The following is a 22,319-nucleotide window of genomic DNA, read 5'->3' on the forward strand; positions in this document are numbered from 1 at the left end:
GGTATACACAGGTCTGATCCTATAGTTATGCCAATTGCTCATTAATATCATAATTCCCCAATCTATTATTAAGAAATAGAGCAATTTGGCTAACAGTAGACACTTTTACAAAGCAATATTTTATTTAGGGATACATACCAGTTCAGATTTGAAATAGCCTATCGTATTCTCATCCAGCTGGAAGTATCTTCTTTTCCAGTTCTTCATCTATTGAAAAGCAAAACAAAATTTAACTCTGACTCCCTAAGCACCACAAATGCTTACATTTTTTCCTGGGAGTCTTAAGAGTCTCTGTACATTTGGACTACACTTTTGAGCATAGCATGGTTCTCTACAGTAGCAGCGTGGGGAAAGCCACTTCAGGGGTTTTTTTTAGCTCAGAATGATTTTGAGTAGGGGCAGGGAAGGAGATTTGGGGAAAATAAGAAAGACAGATGTGTGCTTACTGACAGAACATGAAGCATTGGGAGAAGGAATTCTTCTGCCTAGATGCTGGCCCATTCTACCCTGATAAAGATCCTTACTTCAGATTTCTATACAATCACCCTAATAGTCATATCAATACAAACAAGAGTGGGATGGCATTTTGTGGGAAACCCAACTGCTGATGAGCAACTGCTCACTGTTACCCTCCAAGATCTCAAAGCCTCAAATAAGAATGCAACAGTCATCCAGTCCCCAAAACTTTCAACTTTCAAGCAGCAAAAAGGTTTAGTAAAATAAATTAAAATCCCATCAATCTAAGCAATCATTCCCCAATAGTATGATTACCAATAGAGCAATACATTCACGGCACTTGATCCACTAATTCATGGGTGTGAGGATCAGTGTCACTTCCATGTATTCTGTTGCCAAGGTAAGACAGCCTGAAAGTACTTGCACCAGGTTGCTGCTCCATCTGGGAAACCATCTCATATGTAACCACTGGACCCCATAGCTTCATTTGCTTCCACACCAGTGCAAGTCAGTAGTGGTGGGTGACAATGAAACAGTATGCATCAAATGGTTCACCATTCAGATGATGTTTTAAGTAGCCTAATGTGTACTGGCTATATTGTGAGAAGCAATACTGTTTGCAGGATAACAGACATGTTTCTAAGTCTCTCAGCAACAGTAGCCTAGCTTTGTCAAACATAGCAAAAGCTTTGTTATCCAGTGTGTGTGTGCATGTGTGTGTGTGAAGTGACATCTTATGATGACCCTATGAATTAATGTACTCCAAAACATTCTATCGTTAACAGCCTTGTTTAAGACTTGCAAACTGAGAGCTGGGGCTTCCTTTATAGGGTCAACCCATCTCATGTTGGGTTTCCCTCTTTTCCTGCTGCCTTCAACACTTCCTAGCATGATTGCCTTTTCCAGTGACTCTTATCTTCTTATAATATGACCACAGTACAATAAACTCAGTTTAGGCATTTTAGCTTCTAGGCAGAGAGTTCAGGCTTGATTTGGGCTAGAACCCACTTATTTTTTGCCAGTCCACGGTATCCATAAAACTCTCCTCCAACATCACATTTCAAATGCATCCACTTTCTTCCAGTCACCTTTCTTCATTGTCCAACTTTCAGTCCCATACATAGAAAAAGGAAATACTACAGCATGAATTAATTTGACCCTGGTTGCCAGCAACACATGCTTAAGCTTAAGAATCTTTTCTAGCACCTTTGTGGCTGCTCTTCCCAGTCTCAGCCTCCTTCTGATTTCTTGGTTGCAGTCTCCCTTTTGGTTGATAATGGAGCCAAGGAATAGAAAATCTTTATTTCGATTTCTTCATCATCAACTTTGAAGTTGTGTAATTCCACAATAGTCATTAGTTTTGTCTTCTTGATGTTCAGCTGTAATCCTGCTTTAGCAATGGGCTCTAATCTTTTTTTTTCTTCTTCAAATTTTATTAAGTTTATTTTCCTTAACAGCTCTGCTTAACAGTTTTAAAATTATAAGTGCACTTATCACAAAAACGATAACAAACATAAAATAATAAAGTGTAAGCAAATAGGTCAAATCAAAGGCTAGCATGCAAAAAAACACAGAAGCAGCACATAGTAGCTTCTGATTACTCCATCATCTTTACCGGGAGCCTAAGAGAGAGCAAATATTAAAAATCCCAGATGTTAAGCATTACCTGTCTACAGTTTGGTATTAATGGGCATCATTTACAGCTAAAGAACTACAACTTATACTCTGGTTGGTTATTTCAGACCAATCCATGACATATTTCTTCTTCTGTGGCTCATAACTGCGTCCAACTTATGGCTGCCAGGTCTGCTGATCGTTGTGCTAAGAGAAAGTTGTTTTTTTTAAAAAAAAAAGCACTGGGCTCTAATCTTCATCAGGAGTGTTTCAAGTCTTTGCTATTCTCTGCTGGTAATGTGGTATCTGCATATCCCTGTTCATGTTCCTTCCATCAATTTTCACTCCACCCTCATCTAAATCTAAATCCATCTTTCCTTATTATATGTTCTGCATATAGATTGAAGAGATAGGGAGACACCTTTACCAGTTGGAAACCATTCTATTTCTCCATATTCTATCCTAATGGTGGCTTGTTGTCTGAAGTACAGGTTACGCATCAGAACAATCAGATTGTGTGGCATACCCATTTATTTTAAAACCAACCAGAACTTTTCATGGTCCACAAAGTCAAAAGCTTTGCTGTAATCTATGAAACACAAGCTGATTTTCTCTAGTGCCTCTTGCTTTTCTGAACCCAGCTTGGATATCTAGCATTTCTCATTCCATATATGGTCAGTTTTTGTAAGATTTTGAGCATCACTTTTCTCGTGTGAGAAACTAATACAGTCATCCAATAGTTGCGGCAGTCTTTAACGTCCGTATAAAAATTTTTTGGTTGATTGACAGTTATAGAAATAATATAATTTTCACTGGAATGATGCATTAAGACTTTCTGTCACCTTTTACTTCTGCTTCTCATCAATCTTTAGCAATTTTAAGAGTTTCATGGGCATGAACCGAAAAAATGCAGTTTGGTTCATGGTGTGCCCCATTTGCGAACCATGGACCATTATGCACTTTTAGCCCCCTGGAGGGCTAGAGACATAAAACACCCCCTGGAGTGCTAGAGACATAAGACTTGCAGGGGATCTCTGGCTGACTCTCCTCTACTTGCCATCCAAGTTTGGTGAGGATTAGATTTACAGTATCCAAGTTACGGCCACCCAAAGAAGGTGCCACCAGGAAAGTGTGTTCTGCCGAAATGACTGCTTGAATGAAAATGTCCTAATCCAGTTCACTTTAGTTCACTCACTCCCATGATTGTTATCCAGTACTTATAGGAAAGGGGGGGGGGTCCACAGCTGAATATTCAGTCTTATTGCTTGACCCCCACACCTACTCAACCACATCTGCAGCAAGTACACCCCTACCTCACTTCCTTCCCCCTGAGCTACAGAGTCATCCTGTGCAGCAGGCCAACAAGTGGGCCAGCTGTCCAGGAACCCTCTACAAGAGCAGGCTCCCAGCAGCTTGAGGAAGGCTGGGGGGGGGATGGAGACACCTATAGATGGTCAGCTGGAAGGACTGGCTGTCAGAAGCTCAGCAACGCATGGCAGTCATCAAGCTGGTTTGCTGAAACACAAGAGTGGGGTTCAAGTGAACCAGAAGACATGAGGTACGGTGGCTGAGGGGGAGAAATGATTCCAGAAAGTACATGGTCAGGATAGTTGAAAGGCTGATAATAAAGCCTTTACTGTAATTCAATACTTAAAACATATATGCTCCAATTACTTTTGAAGTTGAAAACTGTCTTCTAGTTCCTAAAAGTCTAACCATGTTTTTATTCTAATATAAACTTTTATGGACTGCAGCTTACTTCTTCAAACACAAAAATAACATGCTATCTTTGATATTTATAAACAAGAACCCTCCCCTTGAATGTACACAGAATGCAATTCAGTTAAAGTAATCAGGGATAACTTATGAAAGCTTACAAAAGGAAATGTAGATATATCCCCTAAATTTCAGGCTTTGAAAATTAGTGCAGTCCTGTACATGCCAAATTATTTCCTCTGGCAAAAAGATTTGGCTGTAGCACGTGACGGAAAGTGCCATCTAGTTGCAGCCGACTTACGGCAACTCTGTAGGATTTTCAAGGCAAGAGACATTCCGAGGTGGTTTGCCATTATCTGTGTAGTAATTCTGGTATTCCTTGGTGGTCTTCCATCCAAATACTAAGTAGGGCCAGCCCTGCTCAGCTTCCGAGATCTGATGAGATCAGGCGAGGCTGGCCTATTCAGGTCAGGGCGTAATACAGAACATAGATCTCATTAATTAAAAAATATATATAATTACTTACCACTGCTCCTTGTTTAACACAATAGCCAGCTTTGATCACAGCATTATCTGGGGGATGCTTAGCAGAATAGTAAGGATGGTTTTGAGACTGTTTCAAGTAGTTTTTATCACCCTCACCATCGTTTACATCTTCTTTCTAGAGCACAATAAAATCAAAATCGTGTAAAGGTAGTTCTGAAGTTTGTGAAGTAATTAAGAAAAAAACTATTTTATATGGTTTGGCATTATTTTGTATTATAACTTTCATTAAGGTTTGGGACTTAGGATGTTGCTTTAATTGTAGACTGTATGCCACAGAAGCTTGCTGGGTGACCTTGGGCCAATCACACAATCTCACCCTAACCTATCTCACAGGGTTATTGGAAAAGCAGAGAACATTGTAAGCAGTGTTCCCTCTAAGCTGAGTTAGTGTGAGCTAGCTCACAGTTTTTTAGCCTCTGGCTCACACATTTTTGTCTTAGCTCAGCAAGGATGGCTCCAGAGCAAACTAATTTATGCAGCAACCAAATCGCTCGCTCACCACTTTAATGCCAGTAGCTCACAAAGTGGAATTTTTGCTCACAGGGCTCCACAGCTTAGAGGGAGCATTGATTGTAAGTCACTTTGGGTGTCCGTCTGGGAGAAAAGACAGACAGCGCCACCCCCTTCCGGGGCTGAGCTCCCCCCCCCACGGCTGCTGCCTTTCTAGGGACGGGCTGTGGCAGCGATGGTAAGCCAGAGGCGCTCTGTGCATGCTCTTGGCCCCTGGGACCAAGGCTCCCTTGAAGCTGTGGCATCTTGTGAGCAAAAATCCTACTTTGGGAGCTGCTGGCATTAAAGTTCTGAGCGGGCGATTTGGCTGCTGCATGAATTAGTTTACTCTGGAGCCACATCCTTCCTGAGCTGAGGCATGTCTCCCCCCTCCCCCCCCACTTCAATGGCGGCGACAGTGGGGGGAGGAGGTGGTGGCGGCAAAAGGATGGCTGGGGAGGCAGGCTAGGTTCTCCTGCGCAGCGCTGCCTGGTCGCCTGCCAGAGGGAGGCCCCCCACACACAAGGATGGTCGCTGGTTTTGGGTGGCGCTGCAATTCGCACACGACCCCCCCGCGCTGCCCCGCTTCTCTCCCCCCCTCCACACTAAAGGGAGAAGCCAGGAGAGGCCCGTGCGGGCGCCTGCACACCAAGCCAGGGGTTTGCAGCTTGGAGCGCACGGCCTCACCCGCCTGGAGGTGCAGGGCAGGCAGCCAAGTGGGCGGTCCCGAGGAGGAGAAGGTCTTCGGTCTCTCCAGGCCCCGCCTGGAGGTTGGTAACCCCATAATTGGTGCGCGGGGGCGTGCCAGAAGGTAGCCCTGCCTTGGGCGCTAAAAACGCTCAGGCCGGCCCTGCCTCTGCCTATACCTTTGATAGTGAAAAGCTGACAGAGCTGAGATGTCTCAGTGCTACTTGGTGAAGCGCCAAGATTCGTACACAAAAACACTGAGATTTTCTTACAAACTGTACTTATTAGGATTACCAAAAACTGGGAATATATTCCGAGGTAATTTTAAATTGCAGATCTAATCATGAAGAAATTATTTTTAAAAATAAAATTCAAAATCTAGACATGACTTTTACCCGTAATAAATTGGGGGGGGGGGTTGCTTCTGTTTTAAGGGTTTTTTAAATGAGCTAGCATGACCCATGAGATCTAATTTTTACAAGCTAAGTGTGAACAAAACACCATGCAATCACAGTAATTCTCAGCCTTTGCAGTGGTTTACCTACAGGATATGCTTTGCTGAAACAGAAAAGTGTTTAGTGAGAACCACCTGATGATAGTGTTCGATATCAACCTTTGAGTTGTTGTTCAGTCGCACAGTCGAGTCCGACTCTTCGCGACCCCATGGACCAGCTCCCGCCAGGCCCTCCTGTATTCCGCCGTCCTCTGAAGTTGACTCAATTTCATGTTCGTTGCATCGATGACACTGTCTAACCATCTCATCCTTTGCCGTCCCCGGCACTTAGTCTCAACCTTTGAGACTGGGTTTTAAAAATCCATCACTCAGCCTTAACCTAGACTCACTATGTAAATTTAACAAAGCCACTATAGCTTTTTCTAACCTACTTCTCAGGGTTATTTTGACATATTTTTTTATTTACTTCATTTGTACACTATCTTTCTTCCCAACAGGGACTTAAAGTGGGAAAGGGTACCCAGTTACACTCTCTTGCCCAGGGCCTACAAAACTCTGGAACTGGCCCTGATTTCATGTTACAAGAATTACATCAACTGAAGGGGTAGCATTCTGTCCTTAGTCCCTCCAATGACAAGGCAAGACATTAAAGCTGCATTACCTGGGTAGGGGTTATTATAGGAACACCACCAACAATATCTGTTCTGTAAGACATCTGCTTCTTTATCCCCACACTTTCAGCTTGGCGATTTGAATTATCATTCTGAGACAGTGAATCAGCCTGCTTTGGTACCTGAAAAAGTATATGTTGCAATGAAATAGTATACAGCGACAGTATAATGCCTTTGTAAGCATGGGAGGAAGTAAAATGAATTCAAATTACAGAACTGTATTTTCTAATTCTGAGTGGCTCAAAAGTAATCCAATAAAAATCCTTTGTACACCTATAAATAAGCCAAAAGGTTTAAAAAACTGTTATACCCTACAGCTGATAAAATCAGAATTCTTTGAGGATTTTTGTCAAAAGGGTTACAGAGGCAAGACTTTCCTCTGCAAAAGCTGCATGAGTTTTCACACACACACTTCTATATACTTAATAATTCTAGCCTAGCACATCCCACTAATTCACTAAGAAAAGAAGTTCAATGTATCACTGTTATCCTGAATTGTCTAGAACTTTTTAAAAGAATACCCTTGTATTACATTAGTTGCAACACTCTGGCAAGCAGGCTCCTTTTAATAAGTTACATATTTTACCCAAAACTTTATCAATTTCTCATCTGAATTACGGAACTTACAAATAAACTCTAGCCTTAAAGATTTGTTATTTCATCCCTTTATCTCTAAGAACTGAGGTTCTGTAAAAAAAATAAATTCAGGAGTAGGTTTTTCTCCATCATATTGTGATTTCAAGACTAATGAAGAATCCATTCATTTCATCTGTCAGTATTTATGAAGCACTTAATGCAGCTTCCTTATTTGCCTCCAATGCCCGAAGTGACACTCTAGTAGGTAAACGATTTCTGAGATATTTAGAACACCATGAGAGCGAGTAACTTCTACAACCTGCTCTTTATACTACTACTTAACTAGTTTCATTACAGCTTTACATTTGGTTTGCACCCATTTTCAAAGTACAGACAAAACCTCCATTTTTTTAAAGAAAGAAGTCTTCAGTTCCATATCTCCTGAATTCTGTTGAATATGATAACATTCTCTCTGTGCCTTTCGTAGCTTCAGGTAGGTAGTCGTGTTGGTCTGAAGCAGCAGAACAAAGTCTGAGTTCAGTGGCACCTTTAAGACCAGCAAAGTTTTATTCTGCGTATAAGCTTTCGTGTGCATGCACACTTCTTATATCCAGAATAAAACTTTGTTGGTCTTAGAGGTGCCACTGGATTCAAACTTTGTTTCTTTTATACCTTATAAATAATCTCCAAATTTCCCAAAACAACCTGTCCCTCTCAACTGAACGTCTCAGCTTCTTTTTAATTAGTCCTCTCATTTTTTGCAAAGTCCCTTTTGAAAAAGATTTAGCATAAAGAAAACCGAACCAAACATTTATTATATATTTTACACTTTTGAATTTCTAGAAGTTAAATTTTATTTTTACAAGGCTGTTATTAGAATACTGTTTTGAGCTCTTAAAGCCGTATAATACAGCTCACATTTAATTTGCAGCTGTATCATTTCCCCATTAGTTCAGATTATCAAGAAAAGCACAATTATATATCACGTTCATCAATTCCTCCACACAGCACACAGGGAGCTAGTTTCCTGACACTTTGCATAATGAACAAGCCTAAAATGATCTAGCTCTGTGGTGTCAAGACTGCGTGTGTGCATCGAGATCAAGATATCTGCCAGCAAGCTAGAAGGCCTTACTGGTCAAAGCAAATGGATGCAATGTAGTAAATTAATTTCCAATTTGATGCCAAAGTACAAGTTGCTAATATTAATTCATTCTTCAAGGATTCCTGAACTGAAATCTAGCCCTCCTTGTTCAAACAAGCGAAGTTCTAAGACAAAGCTCAAGTACTTTTCAGCCATTCTCCTTCTGTTGGATCTAAAATGCCATGAGGAGAGCACCACCCATGGAAGTTTCACACCTCCCTCTCCTGCTTATAATAACCAGAGTCTAAAAAGAACTGGTCCCGCAGGGGTCAATCACAGTAACTGGATAACCACCAACCAAAATTTATTTACCAACCAAAATGTATTTGCACTGCTGATTAAATCACAAACTGTAAAAATTGAATTTCAAGGGCCATATCTGATGTATATTTATTTATTTCATTCCATTTATATCCCACCCTCCATTTATACCCCGCCCTCCCCGTATACAGAATATCCTAGACATGCCCGCCTTTCAATCAGGTTATATTTCTTAATCAACATGAACATTTTTTAAAGGCAGTATTTGTTAAACTGTGACCCAAAGAAAGGATATAGAAGAGGCTTAGTGGCCAGACAACACTTTTCACAATTCATACCTCCCCAGTCTTGCACCAATCTATTTCTAAAGAATCCCCTTTCTCCTTTTTTATTATGGCCTTATATTGCAAGCAAAATAATACATATTAGATAATACAGCAGAAGCACCCCAAAGGTAGAAGCAGAACCATTAGTGCTTCTTGTAGCAACTAAACCTCCTTTCATTTAGAAGTCTGTTACATAAAACATGAATTCCCCATTTTCAAGTTCAGAACTCCCATGCATTATAGCTTGGCTTAGAAACTAGCAATAATTTGTAGCCACCACTGACTCCCTCTTCTGCCCTCCTCTCAGTCCTCTGTGAATGACTTGGAGAGAGAGCACATCATAACTAGTGGTGTACATTCGATTTATCCAAGCCAAAAAAAAAAAAAACACGGAAAAATACCTTACCGGTATTTTGGGGGTATTTTTTTAGCCAGATATCAGCCAGGGTATTTATCCAGCTATCTGATATGGCCGAGCCCGAAAAATCCCAAAAATATTCAGGATTTTTGGGGCCACCGGATAGCTGGTGTTAAAGTGTGTTTGAGGGGATTACAGTTCCTTTAAACACCTTCCAGATGAAGCTGCAACTTGGAGAAGGCATTTAAAGGGACCACAAGCCCTTTAAATACCTTTGGAGTTCAACTGTGGTTTCCAAAAGGGATTTAAAGGGACTGCGTTCCCTTTAAATGCCTTCCCCCCTCCACTGGAAGCAATTGAGGATGGGGGCACCTTCTTCTGGGGCCCACAGAACTGGACCACTGGTCCAATCTTTTTGAAACTTGCAGGGGGGGGCGGGTTTGAAGAGAAGCACTAGCAGATATGTTGCAAAAATGTGATGCCTCTACCTATAAAAACAGCCCCCACAGAGCCACATATCAATTCTCCATTATACCATTGACTACAATGGTCCACATGGAGCCGGGGGGAAATCGGCAATCCCGAATATTTACTGAAATCGAATACCATACCAGTATTGGGATTCAGGAATATCAGGAAATACCAATATTTTTGGGGTTCAATATACCCGAACCCCAAAAAACCCTAATCATAACCCTAAGCTTCAGGGCAGGCAGAAGCAGCACAAGTCTTTTATACAACTTCTGCATGATCCAAAGCCCAGCATGATATGCCTGAGCATAAACAGGTTACAACAAGGGCACCAAAGGAATTTGAAATTGTTATTGTAACATATAGGCTTGAAGCCACTGGTAATTCCCATGGATGAATGGGATTTCCATCTGTGGAGCATCACTTCTTCACCTTTCCCCTCCTGCGATTCCCCAGATTAGTCCTCATGTCAGGCATGTTGTATATAGACGGAAATATTCTGTCAGTTCCAAGCCCATACCTTTCTAAAATGTAACTCTACCCATTTAAAAACCTCAATTGGACTCTAAACAGCCTTTCCTGGCAACACCCTCTCCACCCTCTACCTATACGTAATGGTTGGTAACTTCTATTTCAATTTATCTGAAGAAGTGTGCATACACACGAAAGCTTATACCAGAATAAAACTTTGTTGGTCTTAAAGGTGGCACTGGACTCAAACTTTGCTCAAGTAAAAATATTTCTCCAAATGTTTGTGTAGAATGACCATAGCATTTTTAAAAAAATTACTTACTGTAATTTTGGTAGCTTTGTTTAGGACATTTACCCATTCAACTAAGTCTTGTTGATCATTGGCTTGTAGAAAGTATTTTCTCATCCCTGCATTCATGACTGGTAAAGACAGTAAAAGAAATAATGCGCAGCATTAACTAAAATATGGTTACACTCTTCTTTAACTAGGAAATAGCTATTCATCAATATATACTGCTTTCAACATTTGTTCTCATCTCAAAAGTCACAAGCATAAGCATGATGCAGAGAGCATAAATGTTCTCTCTCGGTTTTACAGTTCTAAGGAAGGACTGCATATATGCATGGGCCAGTTGTAGTGTGAAAAATGTGGGGTGGGGTAGAACATGGAGTATCACTTTTCCGATTTCCCAAGCTAGTACTAACCCAAATGCCTGCATTATTTTTTTTAAAGCAGCTTTGCTGTAAATATGAAATTTACCCACCCACTGGATGAAGAATTCAGAAATAATGCCCTTATTCTGTTCTAGAAACATGAAGTTCTTTGTCCTAGTTTATAGACACTTTTAACAACTGCTATTTATAATTCACAGCAGTAGCAATACAGTAGCTGAATTACACTTAATCAGTGCTTGAACCCTGTAGCAACACAAAGAGAACACAAGCAAGCAAAAAGGTGTGCCTATAACTGACATGAACAAGTAAAGCAATTTTTTTTTGCTTTTGTCGAATGTGTCTGTGGGCAACTACTTTCTGTAATCATGTGGATTTATTTAGCCAGCACTATATACATCCTGTGTATAGCAGAAGAAAAGCAAGAGTTCAAACAATCTGGTCACAAAAACTGTACTAAGTAGATGTACATTAGAGTCTGTCTTCTTCTAGAGTGGCTATAGACAACTTTGTGCCATGTGGTTGCCATCTATTACAAGCAAAGTAAGTGCAACTGGTTTCAATAGCACGATGATACAAGCAACATATATGAGGCTGGTTTAAGTAGCGCAATGATACATGGAGTAATGGTTTTTATTGTGCTTCTCTAACTGATCACAAATCTCAGCAAACTCTGACATGAAAACTGATCCGCTTGTAGCCACACACTACTTGTAGCCACACAGTCGCAACTGTAGGAGCCTTGCTATAAGACTACAAGCAGTGACCACATGATAAACAGTTGTCTGTAGGTGCCCTCAAAACAGATATGAAATACACTGAAAGAACCACCAGTTGGTGGTTCTTTGATGCTGTGTTGAACATAGTTCAAGTACAGTCATGGCCTAGCAAAAACACTACATTTTTCTACCTCTTTCATAAAAATCAAGATTCTTGATCTACTCAAAGTACAAGGCCAATTTGGTGGCTCAAGTGGTTAAAACGCTGAACTGCAGGCTATGGAAGGTCAGTAGTTCAGCGGTTCAAGACCCGGGTGCCGCAAGACAGGGTGAGCTCCTGTCTCTTGTTCCAGCTCCTGCCAACCTAGCAGTTCGAAAGCAAGAAATTGCAAGTAGATAAATAGGGACCACTTCGGTGGGAAGGTAACAGCGTTCCGTGCGCCTTGGTTTTTAGTCATGCCGGCCACATGACCACGGAAACGTCTTCGGACAGCGCTGGCTCTTCGGCTTTGAAACGGAGATGAGCACCGCAACCCTAGAGTCGGATTCGACTGGCTTTCGAGCAAGGGAACCTTTACCTTTTTAACTTACTTTGAGGAAAGTGGTTTCAAGGACACATAAATATAAATAATTTCTGTAATCATAACACATTTTTCAATTCCTCTGTAGGGAACCATTCACCAATACATCAAACATCCCAAAAGCACAAACATTCACAGGTTATTCCATAGCCAAACAAGGCTTTGGAACTTCAGCAGTCTACATACCTCTACATTATTTTAACTACAATATCAAACAGAAGTTGAACTACTTTGCAAATTGTGCTAGTGCAACAATGGGCCTTTATAATTAGTAATAATAATAATATTTATTGCATTAGCAAAAAAGCCATAGCAACTTTACAGGGTAAAATAAAATAAATTAAAAAAAACAACAACAACACACACTTAAAAGGTCGACAGTTATCAGCAGTAAACTAGTTAAACTCAGGGAGATTTGTTTTCTTAATCACCGCAGCTAGAAAGGAAGCCACTATAGCCGTGGTTTGATTGTCAGGGAAGTTATCAAACAATAGCACTGAAACTACCCAAGGAAGGAGGGGAAGCTTTTCTTTTCTCATAACGGGAATGATGTATCTCTCTCTTTCCTTATTCCACTTAGGACAAAAAAGCATTATATGATCTATAGTTTCTATCATCTCTTGTCCACAATCGCAAACACGTTCCGAAAACGGAAGTCCCAAGAAACGACCAGAGAGCACCTTAGAGGGGAAGGAGTTAAGTCTCGCCAAGGTGAACGCTCTGCGTTGTCTTGGGATCTTTAAAGTGTAGCAATATGACGGAATAGCCTCAGGGGGGGCAAGACCCAAGGATAGACCAGAGCAAGTACATCGAGCTCTTTGGAGGGTACTGCTGAAGTCAAGATCCTTTAGTTTTGATTTAATTTCTCTGAGCGACTCGTTTAACAATGAAGCTGTTATATCAATCCCCAAGGTTGTTAATTTCTGTGTAATTAACTTTGATCGACTGCTCTTGTACCGGTAGGTGTCGCAGGGGATTAAATGTGAGAAACCCACTTTATTCGTGCTACCACCCTGGGCACCCTTCTTCACAAACAGTTTGAAAACTCCCTTGGAATAAAATAATTTTTTAATCGCCTTAATTGTGATATTTGCAGCTTTGAGGGCCGCCTGAATATGTGGTTTCCATGATAAGTTGTAGTTAAAACTGATACCCAGGTAGTTGAAGGAGGGGACTCTCTCCAAGGTTCCGCCCAGTGCGCTTATCACCTTAGGTCCATTATGAAAGGTTCTAGAGAACCTAAGGATCTTTGACTTGGAGTAATTAACTTTAAGGTCCTCTTTATTGCAATGTGTAATAAATGCATTAATTACTGATTTTAGACCTAGTTCTGTTTTAGAGAGAAGGATGGCATCGTCTGCGTAAAGAAGGATTGAAATTGGTGTGTTTGCGAGAAAAGGGGGATGTCTAGCCTGCGATTTCACAAATGGAATCATATCATTAACAAATAGATTAAATAAGGACGGAGCAACCAAGCAGCCTTGTTTCACACCCTTGTTGGTTTGGAAGCTAGCTGTGAGCTGACCCTGCCAATTGTATCTAATTTGGGCGGAAGTGTCGGTGTATAGATTCATAATTAGAGCTAATAGTCTTCTATCTATTGTAGAATCTGCCAATTTACACCATAGCCTACCGCGCTTAATTGAGTCGAAAGCGGTCTTCAGGTCCATGAAGGTCACATAAAGTTTCCCACCTGGGCTTCTCGGCCTTTTGGCTAAGATCAAGTGTAGTGGGCCTTTATACTTAAATCTAGTGTCACAGCATATTCATAAATCCAATATTTAAAAATGAAACCTGATCAAATGCTTGCATATTCAGTATCGGCAGGATATTATATTCTGTGTAAAACCATCAACTGATACAGTATTTGCATGCTCACACACACCCTTCATCAATTATAGCTTAAAATTCTTGAAAACAAGGGCATTATTAATTATGGTACTGTTGGATATGGATGCTATCTATATGAATTACAGCATCCATGTCCAACAGCAGCATAATTAATAATGTTCATGTTTTCAAGAAGAAATATAGCAGGATCTACATGTTGTTTCCCCCCCGAAATATCAATCCAATTCAGAAAAGCATACTGCAACGAACAATTTGGCATGCATTTTTAATATACAGTGATTACTGCTTATTAAAATGCTTGCCAAGTTGCTCTTTGCTATAGATAATTATCTGGAGAAGAGCAGCAGTGATTTTTCAAAGAGAATATAGAAGCTCAGAATCTCTCTCACTCTGTAACAGACAGCACTGAAAATTACTATGTTAAAGTGTGTGTGTGTTATTAAAATGACCAGCTACTCAGAGTTTCTAAAATATTCCAATGGCTGATGTCACATCTTGTTTGAAGATCACTGTTTTTCAAGCCAGTGCCAAATATTTCATCTTTATATTAGGAAGGAAATGCGAAATATAAACAAACTTATATTCTAAACAGATATGTCCATTTGTGCCTAATTAGGAAAGTGTGAAACATATCCTGGATACAGTTTTAAAAAACAGTGATATAGTTACTGTGCAAACACTAAAAACTTACCGAAGCAGAATTCTGCCTTTGGCCTCAGCTTAGTTGCATCACTAACCTAAAAGGACATAACAAAAGTTAATGCATTTTAACAGGCAGATCCCCTATAAAACATACATTATGGCCCTGATATAGTAAAGCATAAAGACTGTCTTCAGTATAATTTGTTTGTTTAGAATAACTGCATATATTATTTTACAACAGAGATTTGTGTAAACACTAGTAGTAGATTAGGTAATCACTGCTACACAGGGCTGGCATAAGAGAAAGAAAATTTCCAGAAATGTTTAAGTTGGTACTCCTCTTAGTTTTTGCTAATTGGGAAAATAGAAAAAAGTTACATTTTAAGCAGTGTTCCCTTTTAAGCTGAGTTAGTGTGAGCTAGCTCACAGTTTTTTAGCCTCCAGCTCACACATTTTTTTCTTAGCTCAGGAAGGATGGCTCCCGAGCAAACTAATTTATGCAGTAGCCAAATCGCTCACTCACAACTTTAATGCCAGGAGCACATAAAGTAGAATTTTTGCTGACAAGACTCCACAGCTTAGAGGTAGCATTGCTCTACAGTGACATGGAACACGAATAATGTTAGATATCCATTTCAACATGGCACCAAAAAAGTAACAGGAACTGTAGAACGAAAATTAGCTCTCCCACTTCTGTATCTTTGAAAACAGCATCAGAATTGATCACTTCCAATTCTGCATTTTCACTCTGGCTCCACTAGATGTCAGAAACAAGCACAACACTGTTTGCAAACAAAATCTCAAACCCTCAGGCTTACATGTTCCAGTCCTCCTCTCAAATGTAAAGCCACAATGAAGACTTCCTCTCTAAGAACACCAATTTGTTCCAACACCCAAATCTTGGCACCTGAACAAAACACTGGTTTGTGTTTCTTTCCCATTAATTGAGATTAAACTATGGGAAAGACAGAAACCCCAGTTTGCTAAGTATGATGTGGAGTTTGAAGCAACCATCCTTCCAGAGATTTGTTCTGGGCATGTTGTCTTTATGATAGTGGCTGACCAACATGCTGACAAGATCACATCAAGTTTCAGGAGTACTCTGGAGTGATTCATGATGATGGTGCGAAGTGGAGTTTAGGAGACCTGGAAGACAGAACCAAAAGCTGCCTGGCTGCTGGAGCCCCCCTCCCCAAAGTTCCAAATGTCTGGCTCAGGATGAATGGCAATAGGAGGAAACGGATGCTGTGATTCTGTGAACTTAGGCAGATCATGAGAAGGAGGGCAAGAAGGGTTGCATCAGTGCTTAGTTCTCGTGGCCCTTTCTTACATGCCCAGGGAAATGCTGATCACCACTTTGGGGTCACAAACAATGCTCCCTCTAAACTGTGGAGTCTTGTGAGCAAAAATTCTACTTTGTCAGTTACTGGCCATAAAGTTGTAAGCAAGTGATTTGGCTACTGCATAAATTAGTTTGCTCTGGAGTCATCCTTCCTGAGCTAAGACAGAAATCTGTGAGCTGGAGACTTAAAAAACTGTGAGCTAGCTCACACTAATGGAAGCAATTTTCTCCAGGCCACCTTGCCCAGGGATCCTAGAGGGGTTTTTGCCATCTTCTGGGCATGCAGCAGGAGTCAGTGGGGATGGGGGGGAGGTAGTTGTGGATTTCCTGCATTGTGCAGGGGGTTGGACTAGGTGACCCTGGAGGTCCCTTCCAACTCTATGATTCTATGATGCCTTCCTGGGCACTCCATGAGACTGAAAGCAGTTCATGAAAAGTGTGAAGTCATCCAGGGCCTTCCTACATTTAACAGGATCCTCTACAGGGAGAATCAATGACTGAAGCCTGAAACTGCATGTGATGAGATAAGTTGTAATGTCCTGATGGGCAGGACCTTGAGCACCCAGCAGGCTAAGAGCCATAGGCAGGGGCTGTACCCTAAGGCCATAATGAGGAGGTAAGAGCCACAGAGAGTCAAGTTCAGGCATTCAAATTCAGGTATCACAAAAAATCAGACTAAAGGTGACATAACCCAAGAAGTCTTTAATTGCACCTCATGACAGAGATACAGCATGAGAGGCTTGTTCATATCACAAAGTAACCATGGGTTATTTGCAGTATCTAAATGCAGCCTTTAAGAATAATGTTCAGAAAAGTTCTTTACTAATCCAAACAAAAAGATTTAGATTTCCAAAAAAGTCCAGACTATTACGGAACAAATAAAACAGCAAGTGTGAAAGGAGGAAAACAGGGAAAAAAATATTCTGAACCCTGGGGCTCAGTATCCGGTCCATAAGACGCACACACTTTTCCTCTCACTTTTTTTGGAAGAAAAAGTGCGTCTTATGGTCCAAAAAATACGGTACTTTGGCATTTTACTTAGTTTTAAAAACTATCAGCCATAAATTACTTCACTGAAGACTCTTGCAATTTAAAGATACTGACAGGGAAATGGAACATAAGATAAATGGAACGTATGTTTTTCTCTATATATACTCTATATATACTTCATGTGATTTGGACTAGTTTCCATGAAATTTCCCTATGTAAGGGTCTCATACAAGGGCATAATAAGTATTTCTCTATACATACTAGTTACTGTTTTACTGATTAAACAAAGCTTTCATCAGAAGAACTTACACGGGACATGTTAGATTAAATGAATGTTTGTACAAAACAGAATTGTTCTTGTATACACAGTGGTGCACAGTGGTGCAGTAATTTCAAAATCCCAGCTCTGTAGTGTTCCTGAACCTTTCTCAGTTTCAGAAGCAAAAACTACAAAGAAATGTTCCTCAAGAACAGTGTTAAATGATAGCACCCAGCTTCAAATTTCTTTAGACTACTCAAAATACTATTAAAAACCCTACTGTAAATTCTGAAATGCTGTTTGCCATCCAAGAAACACACACGTACCTTTGAAATGTAGGTAAGCTTAATGGCTCCAACGGGTGGCGATCCAGAGGGAAGGTTCTGAATTCAAGAACATAGCAGTATAATATAAAGTGAAAACTGTCAATTAAAAATCTTGAGATACACTTTACATTTGCAAAAACGCAAAAAACAGTTAAATACAGAACAGCTTTGTAACATTTTTGTATCTATCTTACATCCTTTAACAGAATTTTTGCAAAATTAAGTTTGGCTGTTCAGTGCTCACACTTTCTGTTTTATTCATTTGGGGGAAAGCTATTGCATTTTACAGTCTTTTTTTTTTGGGGGGGGGGGGTAAAACCATCTCTAAAACCAAATGTGCCAAACCCCCAGAAGCAATTAAGTTTTCTTCCTTTATTTCCACCATAATAGTTCCCAATACTGAACTAACACAGAAAACTATTTTTAAAACTTCCTTTGTAGGTCATGATTGGTAGTAAGAGGAGTGAATAAAACCTAGATCACGTCCCAAAAAACTGGCTGCTTTGTATGACTCATGAGTAAGTGGTTATCAAGAGGGTCATTTTGAAAAGGGAACTGGGGTTAGTGAGCCAAAGTCCCCACCTCACCAAAATTATTTTTTGCCAAGTTCTATGCCATTAATCCAATCCTTCATTTATTATTTATAGGCTGCGGTCACACAGAACATTAGCCACGCAAGAGAGATGGAAGACAGGCGGATTTTCCGGGCGCGATCTCACCGGCACATCTGGGAAGCGTAGCGCTTCCGTGGCACAACCAAGGCTTCTTGCCGAAAACACGGAGCAAAAAACTAGTACCTCGGAGGTACTAGTTTCTGGAAACCGCGGGGCAAGGGCGGGCATCTGATCGCGTTTCCGGTGGCATCCAGCGTCCGCCCATGTCCCCTTGCGAAAAAGGTGTTTTTCCCCCCAAGTCCCTGTGGATGCGCACACGCACCCAATGGAGCATGTGCATTCGTCGTGTACACAAAAAAAGAAAACCAGTTTGCCGCACCGCGCGCTTCTTCGTTGCGCGCAGGCGTGTCTTGTGATCAGCACCTCTCCCTACCCACAGAACCTCCACAGAACCTCCACAGGAGGTCTGATCGCTTAACCGCACGTTAGTTTGCCCCGGGGCAAACAGCCACGCTCCCCCCCTGCAGTTTCCTGCCCGTGTGACCGGAGCCATAGTTCACTTTTCTTATTGAGACTCAAAGCAGACTGCATTTATCTCTTGGATGGGAGCTACCAATTTTAATATAGAACTCCGAATAAATATATATTTATGGGCTAGGCTAAGCAATCCAAGTTTCAAATGATAACTATTGGAACGACTAAAAATAAATTATCATCTTGTATTGTGATTCTTGCAGAACATGTAAGTCAAAAAGACAAAATGTTCTCTAATTAAATTTCACCCTCAAAGCCACTTTAGTTAGCAAGAACTTAACTTTTATTATCCCCAAATGTGTCTTACCTGCGGATTATCCATGTACCATACCAGGCTGTCTTCTTTTGTGTCCAGTATAAAATATCTCCGCAGAAACTTCCCACTATTCTCATTTTCTTCAATATCTAGAAAACCACAAATGCGATTTTGACGATCCACATAAGGCATTTCTGAACCTGAACATTACACTGCAAAACAAAAGTGAAATGTTTCCTTTACTATTATCAGCATTTCATTAAATGAACACAAATTTCTTTAGTCCATTTGCAGGAAAGCACGAATCTCTCAAACATCAACATATATTACACACAATTTGTATCCCTTTTTTATCTCTGGATTTTATAAAACCACTAAATGCAGTACATAACTGCTTGTCATACACCACTGTTTCTTCATAAGAACAGCATAATACATAGCAGTATTATACTCTTTCAAAAGATTAGACATTAAACTTCGCAATTTTACAATTGCTCGTTTCAAATACTACTGAGAAATTGTTTCACATAACTTCACTAAAAAGTTGGCAGAATTATTCAAGTTCTGGAATGCAGTTTTCTAAGGAAGCGATAAGTTCTCTCAGCCTTTCACTATACCTTGTTGGGGTTTAGATGCTCTCCAAGACAACAGGTGTTAACCTGGTATGTCAGCAATAGCATGCATTTGAAAGAGCAAGAGTTTCTTTGCATTCTGACATCACAAACTGCAATTTGTGTAAACCACTGTTACAGTGCACACACCCTGGTTTGTTACCATACACCCTGGTTTGTTACCAAACAGACCAGCTTGTTCATAAATCCCAAATAATCTCCTGCTCACCCCCTGGCAAAGTCTTACTACATTAACAGCCCACTTGCTATTGGTCATTTGCAATAAACAGCAGGGAAACCCAGTGGAACAGAATACTAGGGCAACCCTCCTCCACACTCTTGCCTAAGAACACTCAGTCTCCCACATTCTGTCTGTCTAGAAGCTTTACTGAAATACTATTTTCGTCTTTGAAACAAAAAGATCTTTTTGCAACCTCTACCCATTCTCCTTTCTCTTTTGCCCTTTGACCACATTTCCTATCTTTACTCTCTTTCAAATAGAAAATAAAAGCTTTGGAAAGAAACATGTGGTCACAGCTCCACACAAACACACTCCCCCCCAAAAAAAGGCAAAGGGAATTCCTCAAAATATAAAGAAATACCTGTAGATCAGAGATGTCAAACATGCAGCCTGGGGGCCGGATCAGGCCCTCAGAGGGCTGCAATCTGGCCCTCAAGGCCCTGGCTGTTTCCTGCTTCCTTTTCCAGTTCTGCTGCTGCTGCTACATCACAACTTACTTTACCAGACTCTCTCAATCACACAGGAGAGATAGATAGGCAAGCCTTTCCTGTGCGATTGAGAGAGTCTGGTAAAGCACTGGCCGAGGCTCCTCCCCCTCCTCCTCCCAGGGGGAGGGAGAGAACCAGCCAGAGTTTGCTTCCTGACCAGGCTGCCTCAATCGTATTCAGGAGACAAAGGGAAGTCTTTCTTTCCTTCCACTGAGGCTCCTTCTCGAAGGGAGGCTCCTTATCAAAGGGAGGCAGGGAACAGATGAGAGCTTGCTTTGCTGGACTGCCTCAATCGCATGGCAAAACTATCAGGCACCTTTAAGACCAACAAAGTTTTGTTCAAGGTATGAGCTTTTTTGTGCCTTGCTAAAGTGTGTTTGTATTCTATTGGGCTGCTTATGCTGTGTGTGTTTTTTGGGCTCCTTATGCCAGGGCTCTCCTGGATACAACTGGGTTCCTTCCCCCTTTTTACTGTGTTCATTCCCTCATGATCCAGTCTTTCTCAGTAAGAAAACAATGTCAAAGTTAATTGTGTTTGTCTGTGTCCTTTATAAAGTTTATATCTCTGCTACCTGGCATTACATTTTATGATACACATGGCCCGGCCCAACAAGGTCTCATTTATTTCAGATCCAGCCCTCATAACAAATGAGTTCGACACCCCTGCTGTAGATGGTAAGATAACTGTTTTGTGTAGACACTGTGGAGCAATTTCTATTGCGTATGTTGGCAAACTAAATAAGCATGTAATTAAATCAGATCTTTTGTCCTACTGCTTTTTATGTTTCCTCTGCAGGGGAGGCTGAATCCTAAAGCACAGTCCTGTTTGGTGAGTCATCACTAGCAGGGGCAAGGCCATGCAGTGTGGGAGTACACTGAGATAGTATCTTAGATAGCTGAATACACCTGGTATAGTAAGTTCTTTGTGCTTATGTATGGGAGATCATTATATATGGAAGGTAATTAATGTTACTGACACTGATTTTTGAAGTTCCGATTTAATGACAAGCCAGTTAAACAAGTCAACTATAATTTAGATTCCCAGGCTTAGCTTCCAACAAACAAGTTTATTGAGCAGGATGCATTCAGACATTACTCCAAACTTGAGTTTACTGTGACACCTGAAGGCCTCTTTTTTGTTAGGTTTGTTATTGATTTGGGGAAATAGGGAAGGAGAGCTCGTAATGAAGAACTATTAAAGAGAGGGAATGAGATGGTTGACACCCCCCCCTTTCCTTTAAGCATTCAAATTAACTATGCTTGCTTTTCTGTGATATGATAGTCTTGTAAATCTGTTCTTTACCTCCAACCACAATCTAAAAACTCTACACATTTCCACATGACTTAGATTTAGAATGAATGCTCAAGATCACAGAACTACGGACAACTTATTGTTGGTAAGGTACTGAGAATATTTCCCAGACCATTTCTTCCATATTTTGCCCAATTTATAAGAACTAGTACATCTACTAGTCCACAACCTCTACTGCTATAGTAAGGATCAGAATGAATCCTGACAGCCAAGTATTACATTTTGGAGGAATATCATAGCCAAATGCAGCTAGGGTTGCCATCCCCCTGAAGGTGACATCATCGCAATGGGCACGTCATGTGGGGGAAAGCTCTAGCATTTGGGTAAAAACTCTATGGTGACCATACAGTTTTTTACCTAACTGCTAGAAGGTCCCCAGAACGATGTGCCTGGCGCAATGATGTCACTTCCAGGTGACGTCATCGCGCAGGGCACATCAGGCGCAAGGGGGCACAAGGGGGCTCTTCGGGGGTGGAGCCCCCTGCCAGGACGCAGGTAAGACCTGGCAACTCTAAATGCAGCTCTAACCAACTTTGTTCCACATAAACCTAAATGTAAATAAAGCCTTTAAATGTAAGCCGCCCTGAGCCCGTTCGCAGGGAGGGCGGGATAGAAACCCAATAAATAAATAAAACTCTTTA

The 22,319-nt window shown here is 40.9% G+C and overlaps 1 protein-coding gene across 4 annotated transcripts in view; it reads right to left on the minus strand.

Moving 5' to 3' along the window:
* The window catches only part of PLEKHA1 (pleckstrin homology domain containing A1), a 56,095-nt gene that overhangs the window by 14,738 nt on the left and 19,038 nt on the right, over positions 1–22,319 (minus strand). For all 4 annotated transcript variants that reach the window (XM_015425403.1, XM_015425405.1, XM_015425404.1 and 1 more), the window contains exons 2-8: positions 19,078–19,238; positions 17,623–17,679; positions 14,755–14,800; positions 10,563–10,660; positions 6,624–6,755; positions 4,313–4,447; positions 139–207 (exon numbers count right to left, since the gene is read on the minus strand). In XM_015425403.1, coding sequence (XP_015280889.1) covers positions 139–207; positions 4,313–4,447; positions 6,624–6,755; positions 10,563–10,660; positions 14,755–14,800; positions 17,623–17,679; positions 19,078–19,218 — 678 coding nt within the window. In that variant the 5' untranslated portion in view covers positions 19,219–19,238. The remainder of the gene's footprint in view (positions 1–138; positions 208–4,312; positions 4,448–6,623; positions 6,756–10,562; positions 10,661–14,754; positions 14,801–17,622; positions 17,680–19,077; positions 19,239–22,319) is intronic.

Source organism: Gekko japonicus, unplaced genomic scaffold (genome assembly GCF_001447785.1).
Source record: "Gekko japonicus isolate JY-2015 unplaced genomic scaffold, Gekko_japonicus_V1.1 scaffold183, whole genome shotgun sequence".
Lineage (NCBI taxonomy): Eukaryota > Metazoa > Chordata > Lepidosauria > Squamata > Gekkonidae > Gekko > Gekko japonicus.